Here is a 17,430-nt window from a genome sequence, read left to right on the forward strand (position 1 = left end):
CACACACTCTACTCGCTCCACTCCCTCCCCAACACACACTCATACAAACACAAGCTTCATGTGGACCCATGGAATAGACCATTCCGGGGAGGGGGTTTTAAATAGTGGAACACACAGCGTGTGAGCACGTTATGTGGGGGTGTATAGGGTAGTGCTGGGGTAGTAGCACCCAACATGTCAGCTGTCCTTAAGATGGTGGGTCACTCCACGGGGGGGTCGCTGGAACACTTTTAGTTTGGGTTCCACCACCACCTTACAAACCATCCAACCACGAGCCCCCTGTTGTGACTGATCTGCGGTCTGTGGGGAGAGGGGGAGAGAGAGAGAGAGAGAGAGAGAGAGAGAGAGAGAGAGAGAGAGAGAGAGAGAGAGAGAGAGAGAGAGAGAGAGAGAGAGAGAGAGAGAGGAGAGAGAGAGAGAGAGAGAGAGAGAGAGAGAGAGAGAGAGAGAGAGAGAGAGAGAGAGAGAGAGAGACAGAGGGAGAGAGACAGAGAGAGAGAGAGAGAGAGAGAGAGAGAGAGAGAGAGAGAGAGAGAGAGAGAGAGAGAGAGAGAGAGAGAGGGAGAGAGACAGAGAGAGAGAGAGAGAGAGAGAGAGAGAGAGAGAGACAGAGGGAGAGAGACAGAGAGAGAGACAGAGAGACAGAGGGAGAGAGACAGAGAGAGAGAGAGAGAGAGAGAGAGAGAGAGAGAGAGAGAGAGAGAGAGAGAGCGACAGAGACAGAGAGACAGATGGAGAGAGAGAGAGAGAGAGAGAGAGAGAGAGAGAGAGAGAGAGAGAGAGAGAGAGAGAGAGAGACCGACTACAAAAATGATGCAACCTGTTCTTATTCTATTTTGAAAGATCACAGACCAACTTATATCAATTTAGACACAATATATTTTCTCCAGCATTTAGGATGATGTATTAAAATACACAATTATAAAAGTGTTGGATCCACACATAAATAGGAATGTTCAAGTAATGTTCCCTTCATTGTGCAACAGAAGTCATGTCGTAACTTTTCCCTTCACCTCCCGGTCATATATACCAGGGAACATATTAGGCATACACCAACAATATACAACGTAGCACGAAGCATTCAATGCAATCTCTAAAGTGTAAACAACACTTGTTTTTCTTATAAATTTGTCAGTCATTCTTATATTTATTTAAAATATTTAAAGTGAAGTTCTTGGTTCAGTCAGAGGACTGAAGTTACCTTAGGAGACAGAGAGAGGACTGATGCCACGCTTGTTAATGACTGACTGGGAGACTATATCCATCGGCAACAAGATCATTCTGGTTGTGTCAGGTGTGTGATAACATCAGAGCTTTGACGTGTCAACAACTGAAAACAATGACTGTTGAGGCAACCAGTAATACCGATGCTTAGAGACCTTCTAAGCTTACTTTAAAGAAATATGTATTATCCTATTTATTGATAGATATATATTCAGGTTAGTTTAGCTATAGGGATAGGGTTAGTATTAGGGTTTGGGTTGGATTATAATGCTATAACATTATTCTAAATAGATCAGAATTCCTCATAAAATTAAAGCAAACCAGCATAGACTTTTTTCAATTCATCGATTCATTCTTGGATCTTTTAGTTTCCCCTCCCATCATATTTTACTGGTATTTTTGAAAGTGCTATTCACATCCATTACAGTTTAACTGTTAGATTAAACTGTATTGCTTGGTTGGTTACATCTGCTGCAGAATCTTGTAATCAGCAGCCAGAACCTCAACAGACTATCTGCTTGCCTGATCCTGCTGGTTTACCTATACAAAGTCCCAAGTGCCATTATCAGTCAAAACAGGTAATCATCAACGGATTAATTTGTAAAAAACCCAAACATAATGCATAACGTTTAAAGTTCAAAACCTTCAACTAAGGCAACAGCATTCAAGCAACAGATTGATAAAGCCCACCAGTGATCTTTGTTTTGCAGCTAATATGACCGGTCACATAATATTCAAAATAAATATGTACTTACTTAAACCATTTACCCAGCTCACATCTACTAATAATTTGGACAGATAGCCAAGATAGATAGACAAGTATTAATTTGCATATGTTTTAATATTATTACTTAAACGTCATTGACATTTCCATATGTTTATGTCCCATATATGGACCTAAAACCGTTAAGATTGGTGCATTTGTAATGTGTATATTGAATACTGAATACTGTATACTGAAAATACTACTGAAAAAGGGTGAATGCGATTGTAATAGTGTAGAAAATGTTTTTTTTTTGCCTCTTAATCCTGCAATACAGTGGGAAAATCATTAAAGAGCCATCAGGTGGGATGTAGGTGGCCACTCTAATGGAGCTACTGGTTTTATAGTATCCAGACGCAGCTGGTCAGATTTAAAACTAGGGGCCTCCTTTCTCGGGATTCAAGAGAAATGTCCACACATGTTTGTCTTTATCCAAGTCCAAGGACACCTAACCCCGATTCCTTTTTTTTTCTATCATTGCTGTATGTACCGGTCCCAGCTGGCTATCATGCTCAGTGTAGGCTTAAGTAGGTTAGTTATTGGGGAGGTTAACATGTTGCCTGCAAAACAACCAAGACTCTTTTTTTAAAACTTTGTGCCTGACTGAAATATACTGTTCCTCAGAATCACGATATCCTGACAAGCCTGCTTATGGCCTAATGTTTTGCACTGCTGAGTTGTGCTTCTTTAACAAACATAACGGACATAATGATAGTACATTCAAATCTATTGAACAAGACATGCGGTTGACGATGATGAGGCCAGCCAGAGTGACCGTGGTCACGACCTCGGAGTAAACCAACCGGCTCTCTGACGGGCTGGATGTGTACGAGGGGCGTTTGGAGCGGTGACCAATCCCTGAAAGTGACAAAGTGGGGTGTGGTACAAATCCTTTATTTTGATTGGATGTCGGTCCCAAACACTACCATGGCATAAACAAAATCAACATGCATATAGCAATAAGCCTCGTTTCCTAACTAAGAGTTACAAACTTATGTCTACACATGTGCCTTTATCCGTTGGAGCTAAAATGATTAGTTACCCAGGCCAGGGTGGTAGGGTATACTTTATATTGTATGCTGCCATCACTGCCCTGAAAAAACTCACTACCTTATGTTTCATGGGCTGTTGTGTTTGTGTTGATGTACTTTGTCTTCTCTGTGTTCTTCATAATAAATTATCTATTCATCTATGTGATGAACGCCGGTGGCAATAGATTCCTCTCTGCATTACAACAGAACTCTTTTTTTTATCTATGCTTTTATCTATCAACCAATCATACAAACTTGATTCCTACCCATATACCAAAAAAATTCTCGGTTATAATGTATTTTAGTTCGAGAAGGTAATATACGATCTATTGACACACACTCACGCATCCAGACTGGGACACCAGAGGGAACGTAGCAGCTGGGTGTGAAATCCTATCCTCAGCCGGTTGAAACTGAAGCAGCAGGTTTGACATCCAATGAATGTAGTCGTCCCACTACTGGTGAAGTACTGTAGTACTACGATGATGCAACGGAAATAGTTTTCGAGAAGGCCTGCATTGGGCATAACCCAGTTATTATTGGTTCGAAATAATATGGATGCTAGGGTAAATTAAGTCTTGATTAGAAGTAGCCTATAGACCTAGACAATTTCTGCTTTCAGTGCAATGGGGGATCCATTACTTAAGTTATTTCTGAAATAGTACTGTTGGATGTTGCAATGTTGAATGTTGGAAAGGGAACTGAATAACTTTTTTCTGTATGTAGGTAAAGGTAGAGTAGTAGTTTAAAAACATTTTTATAATATTTGTTGTTGTAAAACCTATTTTGGAAGAAAAGAAAAGCTATATATATAAAATAAACTGTATATCTAATAATATCTAATAATTAAATTCGGCCTGAATTAAGTGATTGGATTTCCTAGCTGTTCTATCTGTACACATCCTTGCACAACCTACTCATTTTGCATGACCGTAGTCTTCCAAAAGGCTCCAAATTGCCTACGTAGTCATTTTTACAAGCGTAGGCTACAATCCATAAATTCACTTGAAAAATCAACCTGCCTGCAATGTCATTGTTTGTCATGAAGGTGTCAGTATTGTTTAAGATAAAACAAAGTGATTAATTTTCTTTCATTATACATGGCTCATCTCATAAACACATGTGGTTTATTATGTATTTTTTTAATCAGGTTAATTAATAAGAAGGCGAGTTGATTTTAATCACACATATTTTACTGACCTACATATGATAGGCCTATTAAAGTTACTGTTATGTTTAAGATGTATCTTCTTTACCCTGTAATGTTTCAGATGTAAATCCTTTACACTGTAATGTACTGAGAACTCAGGGATGGAGGATAAGTGCATGTTCAGTAATGGAGAACTGGGATGGGGGGTCAAAGTTCTCGGGCCGATGCATTGAGTGTTGTGATTGGTCCGTGCATGGGCGGGAAAGCCACACCGTTTGGGAATATAATCTGCGGCCTGATGCCAGGTCAGAGGTTATTTTCAAACCAACTCAGGTTTTGTTATTATTTCTGTGCAATTGATAATAAAGTCTTTATCCTCAAACCTTCTCCTTCTCTCGTATTTTGTTAGTGTTAAAGTGTGGGTTTTCATCAACAATGATTAATAAATGGGCCTAAATCTTCTTTAGCCATGCCTAATGTGAATATCAGTCTGATTTCTGCAAATATATATGCTATGGCTGGAGTAATAGGCACAGGTCATTCCTAATTAGTTATTTCTGATTGGCCGTCGGTAAGCCTTTGATAGTCTGTGCTTGGTGCTCAACAAAAACATAAGTGAGGTCCTGCAGTGACGCTAGCAGAAAGCCTTTCACATTATGGTTACATAAGAGAATAGGGTTTAGTGTGATTGGGCTGGGGAGGTATTAAAGGCTTTCACATTCTTTTTGGAAAGCAGAACCGATCAGTTATATTGCTTATGTTAGTAGCTGCGAGGCACAGACTGGTAAGGCAGAAATATGTTTCATTGCTCTATAACTTCACAAAGTTAACAATTAAGATGAAATAATCAATTTCCAATGCTTAATAATCTCTTTGGTTACTGAATAGAGGGTACAAGACATGAATGCTATTTGTTTTCCAAATTACAAGATGTTTATGGAGAGGCATGGGAAATTGTTAAAGCCATGTATGTTGTGATGTGATTATAGCTGTATCCTGATGAATGTACACCATTGGAGCAGAGAGGAGAGAGAATGGTAACCGTGACGGCCACCCTAAGGGCAGTTAGCCTGTTCATCTTGGAGCTGCTCAGCTCCTTTACCGACTGGTTCCTAACCAAACCAGCCTGGGCCCAGCTTGAGGTACTGGAGAACACAGAACTCAAGACCACCGGAGGCAGTGAGTCCATCAACATTCACCATTGCTAAAGGGGCAGGGTAGTCGGGGTAGCTAGGGGGTTTGAGGTGGTCTCCCAAGGTTCAGGGGCCAATGTCCAATGTCATTTTCTTTTTTTACTAAGTCACTTAAATAACAGTTAAAAGCTAAATGACTGAATAGTAAGGCGGATTCATACATCTGCATCGACGAACCACAAGAGTTGTGTCCAAACTAACTAGACTTGATAATGAAACAATCACACTTGTGTGTGTGTGTGTGTGTGTGTGTGTGTGTGTGTGTGTGTGTGTGTGTGTGTGTGTGTGTGTGTGTGTGTGTGTGTGTGTGTGTGTGTGTGTTTTTTATGTGTGTGTGTGTGTGTTCAGTCCATGAGAAGCACAAGGCCAAGTCTCTGTGGGAGAAGAGAGGGGCAGTGGTGATGGTGGTGCGGAGACCTGGATGACTGTTGTGCAGAGAGGCACGTGACGAAACCCATTCAAGCAGCACAGCCACAAGAGGACACTATTACCACATTACTACTTCAATATAAATGTGCATTACTTAGGACTAAGCCTCATTAATTAATTACCTACACATCACGGTACATATAACCTTAAATGAATGGTCTCTCTCCCTCTCTCTCTATCTATATCTCTGTCTCAGCGCCCCCCTCCCTCTCTCTTGTTCTCTCCTTCTCTTTGTGTCTCACTATCCAGGAGGCCTCTGAGATCTCCTCTCTGAGGTCCCAGCTGCAGGAACTGGACATCCCTCTCCTTGCTGTGGTCAAAGAAAACAAGGGCAGGGAATTGGACGGCTTCAAGCAGTACTTTGCTGGGAACGTCTACCTGGACCAGAAGGTCTGCTCTCTCTCTCTCTCTCTCTCTCTCTCTCTCTCTCTTTCTCTCTCTCTCTCTCTCTCTCTCTCTCTCTCTCTCTCTCTCTCTCTCTCTCTCTCTCTCTCCCTCTCCCTCTCTCTCACCCTCTCTCTCTCTCTCTCTCTCTCTCTCTCTCTCTCTCTCTCTCTCTCTCTCTCTCTATATATATATATATATATATATATATATATGATAGGACCTTCTAAAACTAATTTGCGAGAGTGGATAAAGCTTTCAGGGGGGTAGTCGAGTATATTGTTTGAGTCCCAGCAGAAAGGTTCTGGCTTCGAACCCCATTCCTCCCACTCTACCGGTAGGCATCGTCAACCAAGATTTCATACACCTACCTGCACATTAATGACATTTCTTAACATGTATCGTGTGTGTGTGTGTGTCTGTGTGTTTGTGTGGGTTTCGATCCTTAATCATCCAGAGAAATAACTTACTAACTAACTAATAACTAAACTGACTGAAAGATAACCCAGTGTTTTGTCTTCATGGGGTTTAGAGGAACTTTTACGGCCCTCGAGAGCGCTGGATGTTGTTCTCCATGTTCCTGCGGGTGGGGGTGTGGCAGAACCTCTGGAGGGCCACCCGGAGGGGCTTCATGGGAAACCTCAGAGGAGAAGGACTCGTCCTGGGGGGAGCGTTCGTCATCGGGCCTGGAGATCAGGTACAAATAGAAATATGAAAATTACAGCTGGGACTATTTGAATACCTTTGACCAACAGAGAGTTACAAAGGCATACAAACACAGACACGCACGCACACACACACACACACACACACACACACACACACACACACACACACACACACACACACACACACACACACACACACACACACACACACACACACACACACACACACGCACAAACACACTCAAACACACACACACACACACACACACACACGCACGCACACACAAAGAAGTAATTTAGCAGTAACTTTGCTAAGTCGCTTTCCAATGCGACTTACAGGGAATTTAGATACTTGTCCTTAAGGAGCAGGTAGGTAGGTGATGCATGTAGCTCAAGGATGCCCTATTCAGGTTAGGTTACCTTTCAACCCTAACCACTCGACGATCCTGCCTTTAGATCTGTTTCTGATCTAAAGGGAGTGATGGCTGTAGTTGTTTTGTTCATCTTGTTTGTTTCAGGGTGTACTACTGGAGCACCGCGAGAGAGAATTTGGGGATAAGGTTAATCTGCTGGCGTTACTGAGAGCGGCCCGTCAGATCCCAGAGGGTCCGAGCCCTGGCAAATGAAGCTCCCAACGCTGAGCAATGGACTGTTTGCTTCATTGTAGTTGGTTTGTTTTTTATGTTAGTGTTTGGAGCATGTATATAGTAGCATGTGTGCATCGATGATGGCTTTATCTCACTTTCTCTGTAGGGCCTCAAATAGTGAGTAAAAAAAATCAAGGGGTGACCTTGAAATATTTATCAGTGCCTTTAATGTTTACCTTTTGTAAAGTTGTTTCATTCTTTTTCTTAATGGGCGTGTTTACATGCCATTGCATGACTATGCTACATACTATTATTAAATATTTTAGAATAAATACTTCATGATAATACAAATGATAATAGTAATAATACTAACTATGATAATTATATTAATGATAAAAATATAATGCCATGTCCACTTTAACTGTTTGTCGATGTACCTGACCTTTCTTTTGGTTTGTGGTTAATTCCTTTGTGTTTTAATGAAGAGTAGTTTCCCAAACTGAGAGGGGACTGTTCTGATAGCTATACACACAAAGCCCAGTAAGTTTAGACTTCATCGAATATACATAACATAAACAGTTAAAAGTTATTGCATAAAGATATATCATCAATTGTCGAGAGTGTCATGCAATTTTTTCTGTTCAAAAACACAAGTGAAATGTCTTTATATATCAGACACATCTTAGCCATAAAATGAATGTCCTGTATACAAGATATATGAAGTACAATACAAAAAAAAAATAGATCTCACTTGATAGCCTTGTGAGTGTGCTACCAGCACAAGGGTATTCAATCCCCAGTGTCCTCACAAGTCTACCTAGAATCTGCGTATTAAATTATCTGATTAGCCTGAAGTGAATTTCATATTGAAAGGCACTTATTTTGACTAGGCATACACTTTTTATCGATACATTACACTCAAAATATATGGTCACTTATTTTTGAGGAGTCAAAAGGCAAAAAGGCAAATGTCAAATGAATGGTGAATCAAAGGTATATATTATTGACGATTTAAAATGGTTTTGATTAGAAATGGCAGAGCTATTGAATTCAACTAGGAGCGTCACAAGACCTGTCGTTTGTGTGGATTATTTTCTTTCAGAGAATTTGAACACAACTGCTTTCAATAATTTCCATTGAGCAGCGTGGTACGTATAATTAATACAAACAATAATTAAAGATTTGTTTACATGCAGTCTCTTGGGTCATTTGATCCTGCCATTTAGCTCGATTACTTTTCCCTTAGAATAGATCGACTAGTACGCCTTCAGGAGAATTCTGTTTTGGCTAGCCTATAGTTTTGACTGACGGCATTTCTTCTCCCATTCGTGTTTTGTGAGTTGCTGCATTCATCTACAGCTGTAATCGTATATAATACTGCACAATAATGTAAAGAAATTTGTATTTATCTGGCTCTAAGATCATATCATGTAGCCGCGCTAACGTTATCGTATTTAGCACCTGTAAAGATTAAGCTGACCTGTGTGATGCTACCAGATACTGGCATAAGGTTTTATTTCATAACATTATAATCTGTTTAATGGCCGAGAAGGCCCCCAGGATAATATGCCCGTGATTGTGTACAAGTGATTAGCATTGAATGTTACATTTAAGAAGAAAAAACATATCAAGGTCGCAGCTGAAGTAGGATGTTGGACTGTAGGCACATTCTGTCGTTCAGTCCAGGTACTAATTAACATTAGTCGTAAAATGTATCAATGAGGAAATTCGCTTAAATATATTTGACACTTTGAGCCACAATCAAATCCTTGAGCATGTTGCTGTGAACTAAAAGGTTTCCGTTTCAATTGGTCGATTCTTATCGTTGTTTATTCTTTACGCAAGCGTGCTCCTGCGGCTGCAGTTTCAGTATTGCACCCCTGGAACCGCACTCATGGGACCCTCTTTTTTTGTTTTGTTTAAATCATTAACACTTTAGGTGTTGGCGAAGGCGAGTTAATTTTCATAGGATGGCGTTGACGTTTAGGTGAAGGTCTACATTAAAATTGCTAATTTTAGCCGGATAGACGTTTACGGTTAGGTTAGAGGTGAGTTAAATTAAGGTATGGGCAAGGGTTCGTTTAGGTGTTTATCGATATGGTTAAGCGTGTTTCATCACGTTTTCGCGATTTAGTCTTGAGATACTTATGAGATTCCTTCGCCATCCAAGGAAAAAGTAAACTCGTGTCCCGAAGCCAGTGTCATGAAATAATAGGTCCCTGAACTGCGGTCCTGAAACTGCAGCCCCTGGTATTGCAGTTACATACAAGTGTCTGCACGGACTGAACTTTGCCATAGTGTTGTTATAGAGGACTCTTCTTGAAGGGGGTTTAAACTCCATCTGGACCTTGATCAAACATCAAAAAACGCCGATTTGTTTTTGCAACACGGAGGCATCAGCAAGTTAGTAACCCGCTTACACATTTATATTGGTTAATTAATTAATTCGATTTTTTTTTTTATTAGATTGCTGTTCATATGAAAGTCTCTTATAGTTTCTGAGTTAATTCATTGAATGTGCTTCTTTATTAGTTGTGATAGATTTAGATTTAGATTCTTTATTGTCCTTGTTCAACAGAGTTAATCAACGAAATTAAGTTTAGAGCATCACCACTGGCATAGTATATAAATATATTAATAAATAAAAATAAAAAAAGATATTTTCTAGTGTAGCAATAGCCAATGCATGTGAATAATATTTGACTTTATAACTTGTATATTTGATTATATATGCAGATTTGTCTTCTATTGTCCAGTGTAAAGATAGATAGATACATATTTTGATAAATATACATAGGGCACTGTATTTATCCCCAAAGGGTTATAGAATTATTGATGTTTGATACTTGCACAAACACAATCTATTGTCGAAAAGAACCTGGAACAGAAAAACAACTAATGGAATGTTAGGGTTATATATCAACCAGAAATATGAAGGCAAACTTTATGTTTTTGGTCAAGGTTTCTTTCCTGATGGCTGGACCGGTCCAGCTGGTTTTCCCTGTTTACTGACTTGTTTGTATGACTAAATTGTTGGCAGTTTTGTTAGAAATAGAATCATATATTTTTTTTTTTCCCATCCTTTCCAGAGCATTCCATAGACACTATCTATGGCGCTGGCCTTGTCTCGGTGCTCCGCCACCCTGAGAAGTAAACTATTGTTGCGCTACCCTGCCTTAACTATGAGAGGGACTCCTCCAATGAGCCAGTCCCCAGCCACAGTGGGGCCCTGCCCTGTCAGGGCCCACACTGCCCTCTTTCACCTAAGTAAAGCCACAGCCATCCCTGAACCAAACAAACCCACTTCAGGCAAGACGTTACCCTGTTTCGCTCTAGTGTAGTATAAGTTAAGCTTGTCCCTGAGCTGCCTCCCCTAACGCAAAGAGTTTCCTGGGTCAATTTTTCTATTTTCTTTAAAAAAAATGAAAGAAAATAATGTAGACTTCACCTTTACTCGTAATTGTTGAACTTGCAAATATAACAAGGGTGTGTCTTAACCATGACATCTCACCAAGATAGACAAAAGATTGCAAATACCCTTTCCTCCGCCAGACATAGTTTCAATTCACAGAAACCTGCCTGGCCTCTTCCCATGTCATGGCAGGGGAATAAACGACAAGGAAATTAATAACAGGCATGAGTCACAGCCAGGGATGGCAGTTATCTATCATGTACATTTTCTATTGAACAAAATAATTTATTCCACTTATTATTTCCTTCCTTTCCCAGTGTTCTCCTCGGGTCTGGAGGGAGAGCTGTTGGGGATGGGGGTGTGGTCTCTGGGTCTGGGGGCAGTCGGAGCAGCGATAGTGGGCATCTTCTTTGCAAACACTGACCTGTGTTTGTCTAAAGTTGCACAGGCATCGATGGACTACCTGGAGGATGCAGACCTGCAATCCACCGCAGAAGGTCAGAGACATTTTTATAGCGCCACATCCAAATTGGACTTTGGTCGATGATCAATATCCCGTTTCTCGGACTAATGCAAGATTACATAGTGTGCAAATATCTGGAAAGAGTCCATTGTATGTGGCCTTTAAGGCACATCAGAAACAGTTTACTTGGCTGTTTGTACCTGTTTGCACATTCCTGACCTGAACACATGACCTGAACACATCCTGACCATAAGAATTCGTTTTTTTTGTAGTTTGGTAGATTCCTGCACATTACTAAAGGTTGAACATATAACCCCCTCGGGATGTTTTGCAAGTTCACAACATTCTGGAAAACGTACCCATTGAACCGTAGACCAAATAATGATATCATGTGGAACCGAGCCTTAACATGGCCTTGTTGTCTTGGTCTGCTCTACCTCAACAGATGGCGGGGTCATCAAGGCCAAGAGCCTGTGGGAGGCCAGCGGAGCTGTGGTCATGGCCGTCCGGCGGCCTGGGTGATTTCTGTGCAGAGAGGTGACTGAGGCTACTTAGTCAGGCTTAGCACCGAGTTCACACAGGCTGTGGCTAACCAACCATCACTATGTGTAATCTCAACATGTTACCGATGACGGCTGTCCTCCTATTAAGTAGGAACATAAGGTAGTTACTAGCAGCACATTTAGTTTGGTGATGTTAATACCACATACATTTGAAAATATTTCTGCCAGACTTTCTTGAAGTTCTGTAACTGACAGAAACTTGGTATCTGGACCTTATTTGAAAATGTTGTCGAAATACTCCTTATTACTGCCCAACCTTATGGTATTATTATGATTTTGATTATCTTAAAAATGGCAGAGTTATGGCAGATTTTTATTCAAAATTACGATTTTGCAAATGAGCCACCATTATTCAACCAATGCCAATTCTGCTTCAGAGAACCCCAGAGGCGGGAGTTGCGTTGATAGCTAACAAAATGGCGCCACAGGGTCAATTTCAAATGACCACTGCTGCATGTGCTCACCAAGCTACTGTTTATAATCGGTCAATGGGGAAAAAACCGCTGACTTCAACCATTCCGAAGGCGAACAACTCAGCCTTGTCAATCATGGTACACATATAGAAACCGCACGCAAGCAGGCCTCCAAAAAGTGACCTCTTCGACACGGGCGCCATAACTCACAGCCAAACCAAAACGATCAGCCCAATAGTTCGATCAACCGCAAGTCAGCTTCAAAGCAGCCCAGGGACTTGAGGCTTGGAGTGCTCACACATTAGCCTCGGGGCCTAAGCATGTCAGCATGCTCACAGAATGTGGCACGCGCGACGAGTTGGTGCAACCACTGGCATTTTCTTCGGAAATTGCCCATGCGGCAAGTCCTGTTAATCCTGTTGTATCTTTTCATCAAACTCCCACTTCCGGAGCAGTGGGTTAATTTTTCTCCGCTCTCCGCCACACGTAGGCAGTGGATGGAATGCGGCGGTCTGACTCCTGACGGCTTGTGTGAACTCGTCTTGAACCTCGGCGGCTTACTCTTACATAACACCATCATTTCAAGCAGTGTCCCCGACTTATCGTCTTATCTCCCTCTTGTGTCGTCTATCTTCTCGCAGGAGGCTTCCGAGCTGTCCTCTCTGAAGCCTGAGCTGGAGAAGCTCGGGGTCCCTCTGGTGGCCGTGGTGAAGGAGGACATCGGCACGGAGCTGCAGGACTTTAGACCACACTTTGCGGGGGACATCTACATAGATGAGAAGGTACACTATGGCCCAATCCCATTTCTACCCCTTACCCCTTCCCCTTACCCTTCAAAACAAGGGGGAGGGGTAAGGGGAAGGGGTAAGGGGTAGAAATGGGATTGGGCCTATATCTACATAGATGAGAAGGTACACTATATCTACATAGAGAAGGTACACTATATCTACATAGAGGAGAAGGTACACTATATCTACATAGAGAAGGTACACTATATCTACATAGAGAAGGTACACTATATCTACATAGAGAAGGTACACTATATCTACATAGAGAAGGTACACTATATCTACATAGAGGAGAAGGTACACTATATCTACATAGAGAAGGTACACTATATCTACATAGAGAAGGTACACTATATCTACATAGAGGAGAAGGTACACTATATCTACATAGAGGAGAAGGTACACTATATCTACATAGAGAAGGTACACTATATCTACATAGAGAAGGTACACTATATCTACATAGAGGAGAAGGTACACTATATCTACATAGAGAAGGTACACTATATCTACATAGAGAAGGTACACTATATCTACATAGAGAAGGTACACTATATCTACATAGAGGAGAAGGTACACTATATCTACATAGAGAAGGTACACTATATCTACATAGAGAAGGTACACTATATCTACATAGAGGAGAAGGTACACTATATCTACATAGAGAAGGTACACTATATCTACATAGAGGAGAAGGTACACTATATCTACTTAGAGGAGAAGGTACACTATATCTACATAGAGGAGAAGGTACACTATATCTACATAGAGGAGAAGGTACACTATATCTACATAGAGAAGGTACACTATATCTACATAGAGGAGAAGGTACACTATATCTACATAGATGAGAAGGTACACTATATCTACATAGAGAAGGTACACTATATCTACATAGAGGAGAAGGTACACTATATCTACTTAGAGGAGAAGGTACACTATATCTACATAGAGAAGGTACACTATATCTACATAGAGAAGGCAGAATATATCTACATAGAGGAGAAGGTACACTATATCTACATAGAGAAGGTACACTATATCTACATAGAGAAGGTACACTATATCTACATAGATGAGAAGGTACACTATATCTACATAGAGAAGGTACACTATATCTACATAGAGGAGAAGGTACACTATATCTACATAGAGAAGGTACACTATATCTACATAGAGAAGGTACACTATATCTACATAGAGAAGGTACACTATATCTACATAGAGGAGAAGGTACACTATATCTACATAGAGGAGAAGGTACACTATATCTACATAGAGGAGAAGGTACACTATATCTACATAGAGGAGAAGGTACACTATATCTACTTAGAGGAGAAGGTACACTATATCTACATAGAGAAGGTACACTATATCTACATAGAGGAGAAGGTACACTATATCTACATAGAGGAGAAGGTACACTATATCTACATAGAGGAGAAGGTACACTATATCTACATAGAGAAGAAGGTACACTATATCTACTTAGAGGAGAAGGTACACTATATCTACATAGAGGAGAAGGTACACTATATCTACATAGAGAAGGTACACTATATCTACATAGAGAAGGTACACTATATCTACATAGAGGAGAAGGTACACTATATCTACATAGAGAAGGTACACTATATCTACATAGAGGAGAAGGTACACTATATCTACTTAGAGGAGAAGGTACACTATATCTACATAGAGAAGGTACACTATATCTACATAGAGGAGAAGGTACACTATATCTACATAGAGGAGAAGGTACACTATATCTACATAGAGAAGGTACACTATATCTACATAGAGAAGGTACACTATATCTACATAGAGAAGGTACACTATATCTACATAGAGAAGGTACACTATATCTACATAGAGAAGGTACACTATATCTACATAGAGGAGAAGGTACACTATATCTACATAGAGGAGAAGGTACACTATATCTACATAGAGAAGGTACACTATATCTACATAGAGAAGGTACACTATATCTACATAGAGAAGGTACACTATTGCCGCTTTTCCACCGCACATGTAGCTCGACTCGACACGACTCGACACGACACGACTCGACACGGTAGCAGCACGGGTGCTTTTCCAACGCAAATAGTACCTCCTGGACGTGGGGGGGGTCGGCTGCGCGAAAGGGCCGTGACGTATTTGTGTACGCGACGCAAACAACACATACGCAACCCACACATGGACAGAACCCACATAACAACAATGGAGGACATCGATCGCATTACTATTATTAGCTGGCATGTTGAAGAAGTTGGAGAAGTGGAACATGTTGGCTGCGGCGCTGCTATGGATGTTACCAGCATGGTTGCCATGTCGCTCTCGTGACTTCGTCACACTCTCTGGCCAATCAGTCGCCGGCCGTCTGCCGACGTCACCTTTTAGCATCGGCTCAGCTCGCTTGGAACCTAGAGCGAGTAGGTACTAGAAAAAGCAGCCACTTCAGGTACCAGATACCATGGTACCGCGGTGGAAACGCAAAAAATGCGAGCTGAGTCGAGTCGTGTCGAGTCGTGTCGAGCTGGTACCATGCAGTGGAAAAGCGGCATATATCTACATAGAGGAGAAGGTACACTATATCTACATAGAGGAGAAGGTACACTATATCTACATAGAGAAGGTACACTATATCTACATAGAGAAGGTACACTATATCTACATAGAGAAGGTACACTATATCTACATAGAGGAGAAGGTACACTATATCTACATAGAGAAGGTACACTATATCTACATAGAGAAGGTACACTATATCTACATAGAGAAGGTACACTATATCTACATAGAGAAGGTACACTATATCTACATAGAGGAGAAGGTACACTATATCTACATAGAGGAGAAGGTACACTGTATCTACATAGAGAAGGTACACTATATCTACATAGATGAGAAGGGGCACTCTATCTACTTAGATGAGAAGGTACATTATATCTATAACGTCATACTGTTCATCAAATGTATTTTCCAAAAATGAAAGGAATTTACGTGGGTGATACCTTGTCTGTTGAGAATGAATCAAGCAGTCAAAGCCTCTCCTATATTGTTTCTCAAAAATCTAAACAATGGCAAATATCAAGGGAACCTAATCACACCCTCCTCCCTGTAGAAACATTTCTACGGGCCGCTGCAGAGGAAGATGGGTGGTATGGGTTTCTTCCGGCTGGGGGTGTGGCAGAACTTCATGCGAGCCCGGAGAGGGGGTCACCAGGGCAACATGATCGGCGAAGGGTTCATCCTGGGAGGCGTGTTCGTCATTGGGCCCGGAGACCAGGTTGGCCAATCGAATTTAAAAGTTATTCCGGCATGACGCAAGTGCATGTATTTTTTGTGGATTTAGTTATGGTGAACTGACGTGTGTGTGTGTGTGTGTGTGTGTGTGTGTGTGTGTGTGTGTGTGTGTGTGTGTGTGTGTGTGTGTGTGTGTGTGTGTGTGTGTGTGTGTGTGTGTGTGTGTGTGTGTGTGTGTGTGTGTGTGTGTGTGTGTTACAGGGGATTCTTCTAGAACACCGTGAGAAAGAGTTTGGGGACAAGGTTAACACTGCAGAGGTTCTAGAAGCCGTGAAGAAGATCATTCCAGCCAAATAGATTTAAGTTAAATTTAATTAAGAGAAATTGCAGCGGGCAAGGAAAATCTCTATTTAATTCCTGTGTAATTAATTTTTCTAAATGGCTCTTGAATTTTGTTCTGTTTTTGATTTAGATGTTTTCATTTTGCAATGGCAAGTAAAGCTGTTGATACCTGACAGCATTTTACCACACTGTGAATGCATCATGGAACCAAAAATGCATGTTTTAATTCCAACCTATAATTGCATGTATTGTGACCTCAAAACCAGTGCAATATGGGATTCTAATGACAGAATATGTTGGATTACACTTGATACAGATCTTATGAGTTATTTTAATTATCATTCGCCCTGTGCTGGGTACCCAGGCTGCAGTCCACATGGCGGACGGTCTTGTCAGCCTGTGTGTGATAATGAAAACCTGACTCTAAACTCTTCAGGAGACGAGCGGGTTGGATGCTTCCACACACCGGCTCGCTACCGTTGCCATGCCGACGAGGAGTTCTGGGTGCTGCAGACGGGGGATGCGTTATTTGCTGGGAGAGATGTTGTCTGCCTGTTTGGATGGCCTGTCAACCGCAATAAACTCTACACCTAGACTTACAATGTTGCTTTTTAATTCATTTGTCTGAATTTTTTGTATTACATGCGTCAAGACATTGCAAGCACTTGAAACAAATGTACAGTACAAGGGACATTTTGCTTTGAGCAAATACCTTCAACACAATATATAAAAAACAGATCCATCAACAATCTCTAAAAGATTTGTTTC

At 41.0% G+C, this 17,430-nt stretch overlaps 1 protein-coding gene and 1 pseudogene across 6 annotated transcripts; both read left to right on the forward strand.

Moving 5' to 3' along the window:
- The first annotated feature begins 4,814 nt into the window (after positions 1-4,814).
- Positions 4,815-8,045, forward strand: LOC132473781 (peroxiredoxin-like 2A; annotated as a pseudogene).
- Positions 8,046-8,621: 576 nt separating this feature from the next.
- Positions 8,622-17,264, forward strand: LOC132473782 (peroxiredoxin-like 2A). 6 transcript variants are annotated; one of them, XM_060074041.1, is made up of 6 exons: positions 8,622-8,764; positions 11,159-11,338; positions 11,750-11,841; positions 12,922-13,062; positions 16,199-16,363; positions 16,582-17,264. In XM_060074041.1, the coding sequence occupies exons 2-6, from the start codon at positions 11,194-11,196 to the stop codon at positions 16,675-16,677; spliced, it is 639 nt and encodes a 212-aa protein (XP_059930024.1). In that variant the 5' UTR covers positions 8,622-8,764; positions 11,159-11,193; the 3' UTR covers positions 16,678-17,264. The 6 variants fall into 6 exon arrangements, with proteins under 6 accessions (XP_059930024.1, XP_059930025.1, XP_059930027.1 ...); XM_060074042.1 differs by having other exon boundaries at positions 8,667-8,764; positions 11,282-11,338; XM_060074044.1 differs by having other exon boundaries at positions 8,668-8,764; positions 11,290-11,338.
- Positions 17,265-17,430: the final 166 nt, after the last annotated feature.

This window comes from Gadus macrocephalus, chromosome 15, assembly GCF_031168955.1.
Source record: "Gadus macrocephalus chromosome 15, ASM3116895v1".
NCBI classification, from domain to species: domain Eukaryota; kingdom Metazoa; phylum Chordata; class Actinopteri; order Gadiformes; family Gadidae; genus Gadus; species Gadus macrocephalus.